Here is a 10,843-nt window from a genome sequence, read left to right on the forward strand (position 1 = left end):
TGGCAGTTTCATACTTAGCATCATACATTAAAAATCAGCTTTGATTAAATGAATGGTAAAAGTAAAAATGGTGAAAATGAATGCCTAATTTGTCAAGAAAAAAAAAAAAGGAACATGTTTACAACTGTTAGTTTCCACTGTCTGAATACTTCTCCTTTCCGTTTCCATCTCTTTCACAATAACTGGAGGTTGTAGAAAATGTTTTCTAGACATGTTGTACTTTCTTGTCTGCTTGTATCATATGCTTTTGAGACATGTGCAGGGTTGTGAAAGAGAAGTAGCAGAATCTGATGGATTCCCAGAAGAGCATATAAATGAGACTATCATGAGGTTGTCATGGGCTCTTGTTCACTCAAGACAACCAGAAGATATGCAACGTGGAATAGCCATGCTTGAAGGTGGAAATTGTCAAATATACTTGTATAGTTTTTTGGTTATGTTCAGGAACATTGTCGCCTATAACTTTACTTCCTGTTGCAGCTTCTTTGGCTGGTACGAATAGTCCTCTACAGAAGAGAGAGAAACTTTATCTTCTAGCTGTTGGATATTACAGAAGTGGTGACTATTCAAGGAGCAGGAACCTTGTGGAACAATGTCTGGAGGTTAGATCTTTGTTTCTCACACTATTCTGATATTCTCTTGTGCAACTTAAAATAAACTCACTCAGCACTCAGGAGTGGCAGATTCTCTATGAGCCACAATGTCTTTGGTATGGTTTGGCGACGTAGACCCTCAAAATGGTTATTTCCATTGTAATTGCCACAATCAGACGATTAGGTCAACTGATGGATGAGTTGCCCCTAAATCTACCAGAATACAATAAACTTGAACTACCCCAATCCATCCCCCAACAATTTCTTTGCTGTATATATCTGTTTAGTAGAGGGAAGGGGGACATGAGTAGAGCTTCTCAAAGCCCCAAAAGACCAGAATGGTGAAATCCTCTAATCATTGGTTCTTGTTATGCAATTCCTTGTGTTCAGTGCCTATCCATATATGGGCGCTGATTCTCTGATAATAAGACAGAGGAAAGGTTATTACCCCAGACGATTTCCTAGTCCTGTAAGCCCCCATAACCAAGGGCTACTATTAAGTTATTATTTTCATAGGTTCTAGTATTCTACTTCATTGAGATGTTCTTGTGAGTTGTGACCTAACACCAACTGCATTCTTTAAGAGACTGTTTTTCCCCGTGATTTTATTAAATATTCAGCACATCCAGTATGGCATCCTTTGAGTTTTTTTTTTTTTTTCATTGTAAATGGATATGTTCCAAGTCTGAAACTTATCTCATTCCCATTATCATTGATATTATGTAAATCTTATGTGAAGGAATTTCACACAACACTTTGCAAAGATAGCTGATTGCCGTTGACAAATTGAGATTGCCAGTAGTTCCATGTATTTATTTTCTTTCAGGAAGAATCTTTGAGGATCTTTCGTCCTTAGCAGCTATTGATTTTTTTGTCGTGACCTTTTCAGGTCTATTTTCTAGTTTGCAATCTAGTAATTATTTGCATTCATTGGTATTTGTAATCTGCATCTTTATTGATCCATTCCGATTCCCTGCAATATAGGCAACTCCCCTATATGCCACTCTTAGATTCATGTAGTTGCATCAGCAACGAATTGGACATGTACTTATGGCCAGCCTTTGTTCTCAACAATTCATTGTATTATCTTTAAGTTCGTATCAGCCTTTGGATGTAGCTATCATTGTTATGGAATTACTTTTATCAATTATTTGAATTACTTCTAGTGACTAAGTTGTGTTGTATCAATGACAAGTAAAACCACTGTGCAGTTGTCCTTTTCTATTTCCTTAATTACCATGTTGGGCATGAGTGTGGCTGTCCTGTTTCTGTTGTCGGTGGTTTTCCATGTCAAAGACAAGTGTGAGTCCTTAGTTGTTAACTTGTTTGTGCAGCCACAAACAGAAGCCACACAGGCATGAAGCAAAACGTCTCAAGCTTGCTTCTGGTGTTTTTTCCAAAAAAAGAAAGTCATTAAAATTCTGTTTAGCCCTAGGTGGATTTGTTCATGGGGCAGCCACCCAGAAATTAGCACAAGACATCTTACTTTGCGCAATACCTTGTCATTTGCTAACCATGGCATCATGAGACATTTAGTGTCTTTGTTTTGATGATAGATGAGCATAATTTTATTGCTAAGAAAGAAAAATACAAACAAGCATACATTAAACAGCCACAGGTGGCTGAAGATCCTAGATTGGACTACCCAAAGGGATAAGGGCTCAAATATATAAAATTCCTAGAAACTCCACCATTTGCCAAATCATCAGCAAAGGAATTTGTAGACCGAGACTGCCACATGGAAGTCCAATTGAAATGAAGACTAGAAAACTGGCTTTTCAGATCAGACGCAGGTTTATCAAAGGTCCTCCTGTGACTTGGTGTCTAAACTACAAATGATTTATTCTTTTGTAACTAATTCAGTTTCATGTTTATTTCAGAAGAAAGTCCTAGTAGAAAATGAAATCATCCATTTACCTATTATAAAGTTTGACTGTCAAAAGCCTGTTTGGAACTTTGGTTTCATCACTGAAGAATATATTCCAAGTCGCTAACATTTCTATTGGACTTGGTGTAGATTGCACCAGACTGGAGGCAGGCACTGACGCTGAAGAAAGTGGTTGAAGATCGTATTGCTAAAGGTAAGCATGCTGTAATCTCTCAAATTTGTTGATCTCTTAATAGGGCAAGTTGAAGGAATTTGACAACATTTTGGTGGAACTGCAGATGGTGTGATTGGCATAGGCATTGCTGCAACTGCTGTTGGACTCCTTGTAGGTGGGATTGCTGCTGCCGTGGCTCGTAAGAAGTGATGGAACTCCATAAGCCAACTATGTGCATAATAACTTTCTCTGTTGCATCGATATGTTCAAGCTTTAAGATGCTTGTGTGATGCACTTGAATCAATTTTGGAGTTTTGGATGGTACACTAGTCTAAATAAATGTAAAAAAGTTAGACAGGTAAGATTCATGGTTCAAGCAGGTGGAAACAGCAATGGGATTGGCTCCACCGATTCTGATTCTGATCCAGAATCTTCCGAGAATTGGGCAGAATCATCTGAACCCTAAAAAATCGGCTGGTTCGAATGGGATTGAATCAGAATTGGTTGTTCCGCCCTCAATTCCGAAAGCTTGTGTAACATTAGATTGCCTTTTTCTTTACCTTTGCAAATCAAATTATTTGTAGCATTTCCTATAGTTTTTCAAGCTGCATAAATCTTTGCGGACAACTTAAGGATGACTGGTGGTTGAACTGTCATCAATGTAGGATGCACATTGTTCCAGGTAGTGATCTGCATGTAATATGTTCTTGTAGCATTTGCACCTACAAGGTCCTCCAAAAGATTACTGTTGCTGAATCAGTTAGGTTGGTGAGAGTTTTAACTCGCATGATTATAGGGTGTTTAGATTAGGATTAAACTATACTTTAATAGGCTATATGCCTTTGAACACTATGAGAGCAATTAGTGGGTAAATGGTTTCAAAACTTGGATCAAAATCGGTTGAATCGACCGGTCCAATCCTGAGGTCAAGCAATTCCTGGATTTTATGGGTGGATCGGGCGATCTGATCCAAGCCAATCTATTTCAACTGTAAGTTGGGTTTAAATGAGAGGTGGCCGGGGAGGCTCTAGGAGTCTCCCAGGAGTTTCCCAGCATGGGCCAACCACCAACCTCTGGCCCCGAAAAACGATCAGTTCAGAGTCATCTCCTTTCCTGTTCTTCTATCCCTAACAAAATAGGTTTGATATGAAAACTTCACCACCGCAACAAGTATTTGTTGTAAAAACAATTGGAAAACCAAGCTACAAGCCACTAATAGTAATAATAAATTATTAGGGAGAATGATGCCTAGACGCATGAGGAAGTGGAGTCAGGGCATGGACGTTTTTTCACAATTTGATTTTAATTCTTCATGTGTCTAGCCGTACACAATAGTATCTTGATAGCATTCTTTTTCTTTAATAATAGTATTTCAAATATCATTTAAAAGATGAAGAGCTCCAATGGGTGAAGAAACTAGGGATGAGCTCTACACATGGCTAACCAAAAGCTTGGTTGGACCACTAAGTTTGATAATTGATATGGCCAATGTATGGCACATCCAACCAATGTGTAGGGTGACCAACTGACCATATCATCTTTTATGTGGTAAAAATAGTTGCCATTTACCGAAACCTTTCATTATAATTGTTTGTTGGAAGCTTTTCCTTAGAAATATAAGTTTTCTCAATTACTTCTCAATGATAACCCAAATTATAAGCACAATGCTATACTACATAATAAATTTATGAGTAACATATTTAGTTGTACGATGTGGTAATTTTGACGATTGGACATCTAGACAGTGGTAGTGGTACATATAAATTAATTAATTATTTTTTAAATTTCATACTTAAATTTAATCTATATACTTTTTTTTTATGAAATAAAAGAAATTCAATAATTAATAAATGTAAGACAAAATATTAATATCTGGGCTAGGGTTGTTAACGCAGAGCTTACTGGTCATTTTGGCTTTATCATGCATGAGTAGGACTAGGTCATTGTTAGCCATGAGACAAAATAACAGGTGTATCCAGAAAGTTTTAGGCATTCACAAGTAGAGGTAAAGAGCTCCAAGACCATGATTTGGTGCTCCTAAAAATTAGTTCTTGAATCTCTTTTGAGTCCTTACAGATTTCTTTAATTCTCCATCCTTTGTCTAAAGCTTGCTTCATCCCATAGAGTATGCTCTGAGCGTTTGCCTCCAAGGCTTGTCTTGTCATCATATAATTAGCATATAATGAGACATATTTTCTTTTATTTATAATGCCCATCCAGAAATATTTTTCCTAGGATCGTTGACCACTGAACATATCAGTAATGTTGGCGTATTAGTTGGAATGATAGGAATGTTGTTATTCTTACAGTGGTTGTCGGGCACAAAGTTCTGTGTCATCAATCTCAAGTGCGAGATCTACTCTTGCACAGGTTGTAAGATCAAATGAGTGTTTGGTTTTAACTTTGTAAATATGACCTAGTTCCTATGTGACTATAGGAAGTAGCATGTAATAATAAAAGTGCTAAAAAAAATTAAAAATCAACAACAGGTATAGACATAGAGTTAAACAGATACATAAGGGATTGGAAAGAGCAGGCAAAGAAGAATTCATTTCTAAGTCCTAGAGGACCAGCAACCCATATCCTTTGGTGAACTTGCAAGATATGAAAATATGCCATAAGATTCTTGTTGATTGGGGCACAAACCACATGTTCGGTCCACATCTATCCATTTACCCACAATGTCTTTTGTGGGAATTCCATCATGAGCAACTCTCCAAAAGAATAGCTTAAATTTTAGATGGATTCTAAGTTTCCAAAAGAATCTCCACCAGTGAGAGCATAAAGTTGAGCAAGTACATCTATGCCAAAGACCAACTGGATTAGTAGAAACATTATAAGTTAAAAACCTGGCAGCAACTTTGGTGGTAAGCACCCCATTTTTGGAGAGATAGCACCACCAAGTGTCCTTGTTTATGAAAATTTGATTTTTTAAAATGTCATTAGCAACTGGAAGAGGAAGCATATACCCTTATTGTCTTGCACCTTTTTAGTATTCTAAACATTATCACCGACTCTCTTGGTGGTCTTGGGGCCCGTTTGATAACGTTTCAAGAAACGCATTTCTACCGATTTTGTGTTCAGAAACAGCAGAAACAGAACAAAAAGCTTTTGATAAAACTGTTTCGTTTCACTTGTTTTCAGAAATATAAATTGAAATTTCTACTTATTTATGGTTCAAAAAACGACCCAGGCAAAACAAGTTCTACTTGTTTCGCCGTTTCTGAAAACGACTCGTGGTCATTCTTTCACTGGTTACTATCGACTTTCAGAAACATGACTTATCAAACACCTTCAATTCCATTTCTGTTTCTAAAAAAGAAAATTTATGTTTTTGTCGTTTCTTGAAATAGAAATGGTAAAAGCGTTATCAAACGGGCCTTTGGATTCTTCAAAAGCTTATTTTCTCACCTGATCAGCTCTAATTGAATTGGAACTTGTCATTTGAGCAAGAAACCTTTGGGTCTTCTCACTTCTAAATTTCAATCCTTCTTTCAAATTAGCTACTTAGTACAAATAGGTTAGCCATCCATTGATACCCTATAAACTGGCATGACCATAATACTGACTCCCTAATAAAAAATTGGGGAAAATGTTTCGGTGGGGGAATGTGGCCCTACACCCTAACACATTGGAGGGATGACCGATCCACCTCCTATCAAATGAAAATGACATCTTTGTGAATGCTTCCTCATGTGCTTCCATTTTTATGAATAGTAGAGAGAGAGAGAGAGAGAGAGAGAGAGAGAGAGAGAGAGAGAGAGAGAGAGAGATCTACTGTCACCATTCATGCATTGGCTAACTCATCAGCTATTGAATTTTCTTATATCAGCCTCCATGAAAATAAGAAACTATCAACAGCACTAACAGACCTAAGCTCTTTATAAGACGGGAAATACTTTCAAGTGGCACCTGAACTGGGATATTGAGGAATGTAACAAGAATCTCGGAAATGGAACCAGAATTTTTTTCTTTTTACTTTCTGAGTAGATCCATCTCTATCAAGTAAATCTTTGTGGTATGGAACATGAAATAATTGAATCAAAATGGGAGCAAGAATGGTCAAGTTTCTGGGCAATTTCTTTATTTGAGTAGAGCCTTCATAACAGAGTATTCATGGAAATTGAACTAAGAAGTTACTTATATTTTTAGAAAAAAAAAAAATTTTGAAAATTTGTTGTGTTTGTCCCTTTTATTGATTGTACATGACAATAAAGCAACTCACTTTTCAAAATCTTGCATTGCATTTCAGAAAGCACAATTCTGTATTTTCTAGGGCAATACAAATTGTTAGATCAAACACCAAGAAACACGAATAAAGAGAGACAATAGATTCGTACGACACAGAGATTTAACGAGGTTCACACACCAAGGTGGTGTGCTACGTCCTCGGGCGAAGAAGAAGATGATTCACTATGCAGAAGAAGGATTACACCCTAGCAGCGGCGAGGAAGAACTCGCCCTGAAACCCTAGCTTCGTGAAAACCCTAGAATACTATGACTTTCAACAAGCAACAGTACATTATATATATACTCCAAATAGCGGTTCGACCCATCGGGTCGCGGTCGATCCGGTCGAACCATACGCCCCCGCACCCCCATACGAGATCAGTGATGGGCTCCGGGCTTGGGCCGAGATCTCAGAAAATTTCCCATTCGGGTCGCCACCAAAGTATGTCGGATCGGGTCAATCTTCAAAACGGATCAAGAATTTGAGACAAACTTAACACAAATTCCCTTTGTTTTAAATGAATTCCTATATCATAGTTTCCATTGGTTTTAAACAAAAAATCAATTCTATGTTAGGTTTTTTTTCTATTTATACTTAATTCTATTTGAACCTCACAGCCACACACAACTAACACTTTTGGTGCAACATAAATGGCTGGGGATGTTGGCATGCCAATCATCCTCCCCCAACCAAGAAAAGAAGGAAAAACAGAAAAGTGGGTGTTGGCATTGCTACAATTTCTGTGGAACTTAAGGGTGGGGGGATTGCTCCAGATTTTGCTGAAACTGGCAAACACACGAGTGCAATCTTGCTATGGTATCATAACTGTCAAGACTCCGAAAAAAATTTCCTGTTTGTTCTTAGCTAGTTGTGATTTATTCACCACAGAAGTATCTTTAAATATGGAAAGATGGCCTTGAAGTAATCAGGTTTTACCAAGCCTTAAAGGATCAGAACTATAACTGGGGTGATTAAACTGGATAGTGATAGAGAAAATCTCCTCTCTAGTGATTGATATTTAGGAAAGGAAAGATGATCTCAGTGCAACAAAGAACATAATTTGAGGGTCTTGATTGGTGTGGTGTTGACATAGATTGACAATTCCAAATTCCATCAAAGATCTCCAAAGTCTGGTAAATGAACAGATATTTGGTTATATCAGCTAAAAATTATGAGATTGTCCAGTGCTATGCTAACATTAAATCCCAAACTAAGCTATTTTCGGTACTGTCAAATTGTCTTGAATAAGTTCTGTTTTTGAACTTTGATGATTGAAGCTTTTGTACCAGAAATGTGATATAATTAGACCATGGGCTAGTTAATACCAGAATTTACAAACTGTAAGTGAGCTCACAATACATTTTATTCCACAAGAGATACAGAAGTGATCCAAGTTGTTCTGTCATGATAATATAGTTGGGGCTTACTAGGTAGTGTGATTCATATTTTTCCTCCAAGCAAAGTGACTAAGAAATCCTTGTAGTCTCTTGATGTATCACCAATAACTGCATTGTCAAGGCTAGTTTTGTATGTGTTGAAGTACTCTCCTCTTATCTTCATCATATCTATTTCAGCTCGAGTTACAATGACTCTAGTTAGCGAATCCTCATCTGTTCCCAGTCTAGCAACTGCTTTTTTCAGATAATTGGCGACAAAGAAAGAAGCTTAATCTGAATAAATCATTGAGAAGAATCCATAATTCACGGAATGTTAAGGAAATTAGTTTTCTTTTGTTTGCCTTGGCAAAGTGTTTCTCAGGGGTATCTATGCATAAAACTGCCAATCGTAAGATGTATGCCAAATTTTCAGTGCCACTGCTCTCTATGTCCTATTAATGAATGGATATTTTTAAAACTGGGAAGTCAAAATGTTAAAGGCCACAGAAAATAATACATGACTGTTTATCCTGAATGGCACACCTGGTAAATGGAATTCCCATAATTTTGTTTGTAACACTCAAATGTAGCTTTGAGTTGATACTTATTCCTGGTACTGAGTATCAATACCACCTGATCATGTTGCAACTTCTTCTCAATAGCTTCATGAAGCACAGCAGCCTCTGAATGGGCAAGATTTCCATCCACCACTTCTCTGTCATACCTATAAGAACTCACTAAGCACAAAAGAAGCTGCATTGCCACATAAAAACAACTCATAAATCATTAATCTCAGGCTTAGTGAACTTTATAATACTTTGCCTCCAGTCAATTGGGTTGGTGCCAATGGAAATTTTCTGATGAGTTTGGTTTACCTTTCTGAGAGGCATTGACACATTGGATGTGATGTCTTCTTCAAGGGAGCAGTTAAAGAGGGAACAATATGCTTGCCTCATAGCCATCAAATGCTCTGGAGTTGATGCACAGGCAATCTCTATGATTACTTGAAGATGATCAGCACCCTTCCTCAAGCTTTTATTGGCCAATTTTGCATCCCTTTCCGAAGGATCCATCGTCCACATAATCACTGCATTCTGTTTTTTTTTTTTTTTCTTACAGGGTCAGTGTTAAATTCAGGCAGAGACTACCAAAATGTCCAAGTCTTGTTTATAAACAAGTGATATCAAGGGAGACTTCATCAGTATCCTAAATCCACAAGCAAATCAGCCAGACAGGAAGTTTGGCTCATACTATACCTTGAAGGAACCATACTACTTTTCATATCCTTTGTACACTCTACAGCTACAGAAGAATCCAGACTTAGTTTTTATATATCATCTTGATTAGTTACATATAATTCAATATCTCTATTAGTTTATCACATTGGTATTGTTAAGGGATCTTGTTTAAATTCATGCACCATGTGATGATGGCTTAGAAGAAGATGATGATGTACAGCTTCTGAAATTTCGTTGACCTTGATAATAAGACAGTAAATGTAAACCGGTTAGTATTAACAAATCAGCATCCTAGGCCATGACCCATTTGGTTCATCAGAAACTCTCTCTCTCTCTCTCTCTCTCTCTCTGTGTTTTCAGAGGTGAAGGTTGATTGTGAGATTTGGAGAGGAACAAACCTTGAAATCAGAATAAAGCAAGTAATCATGAGGGAGCTTGGAGTGGAGAGTATCAATGAGGGACTTATTGTGAAGATTTTGATACATCTCCCTGATATTCTTGCGCTGGCTGGCATTTCTGTGACCCAAAATCCGTATGATCTCTTTTGTATCTGTTCTCCATACTACATTCATGATTCATGGTACACACAACAAACAAGTTCATCATTATCCAATTCTCATATTCCATCACCTTTTGACAGAAACATGATTTGAACACAGAAGAAGGAAAGAAAGACAGTATAGAAGAAACAGAGAGAGAGAGAGAGAGAGAGAGAAACCTCCGAAAGCTTCTTCGAGTTTCTCAGTCTTTGTCTGGAGTTGGAACTTTTTCTGGTACTCTAATTGTGGCCATTTTTTCTCCTTCTTCCTCGGTTCAGTCTTTGGCTGAAAGTAAAACTACTTGGAGGAACAGAGGGAAAGAAGGGGAAGCAAATGGAAAGAAATTATTCCTACCATCTCTATCAAAAGGTCTAAATGATGTAAGAAATCTTATTTTACACCTGACAGCTTAATCATTCCCACTATCTCTATCAAAAGGTCTAAATGAACAAGAAATCTTATTTTACACTTCGCAGCTTTTCTACTAACCCTAAAATGGATTTCATGTCTTAATGTTATTTTATGAAAAACTAAGCACATGCATATACTTAATCATTGAGATAATTTGTTTTTCATTCCCATTGGACAGCTAGGCACCATATGCAGTGTGAAATCAACCTTTGGCATTTCTTTGGGGCCACCTAAATATAAAACATAAGTAAAAAAGCCACGATATGCACATCCTTGTGTTTGTCAAATAGAAGAAAAAGATTGTAAAGGAGAAAATGATTATTTTATTTTTGAATTGCATCTACATTAGTCCACATTGTTGATTGAAACATTTTATATGGTTAGAAAGCTAAAAGATACCCACCAGTTTTTTT

The 10,843-nt window shown here is 37.1% G+C and overlaps 1 protein-coding gene and 1 pseudogene across 1 annotated transcript; one reads left to right on the forward strand and one right to left on the reverse strand.

Annotated features, from left to right (window-relative positions):
• Positions 1-262: 262 nt before the first annotated feature.
• Positions 263-3,230, forward strand: LOC122088545 (mitochondrial fission 1 protein A-like; the record flags this gene model as incomplete). Its single annotated transcript, XM_042657843.1, is given in 4 exon segments — positions 263-398; positions 481-602; positions 2,611-2,674; positions 2,760-3,230. Coding segments are annotated over 4 exon segments (408 nt in total), but the record flags the coding sequence as incomplete, so codon positions are not given.
• A 4,951-nt stretch (positions 3,231-8,181) lies between these two features.
• Positions 8,182-10,448, reverse strand: LOC122090132 (annotated as a pseudogene).
• Between the last annotated feature and the right edge of the window lie 395 nt (positions 10,449-10,843).

This window comes from Macadamia integrifolia, chromosome 9 (assembly GCF_013358625.1).
Source record: "Macadamia integrifolia cultivar HAES 741 chromosome 9, SCU_Mint_v3, whole genome shotgun sequence".
Classification (NCBI taxonomy): Eukaryota; Viridiplantae; Streptophyta; class Magnoliopsida; order Proteales; family Proteaceae; genus Macadamia; species Macadamia integrifolia.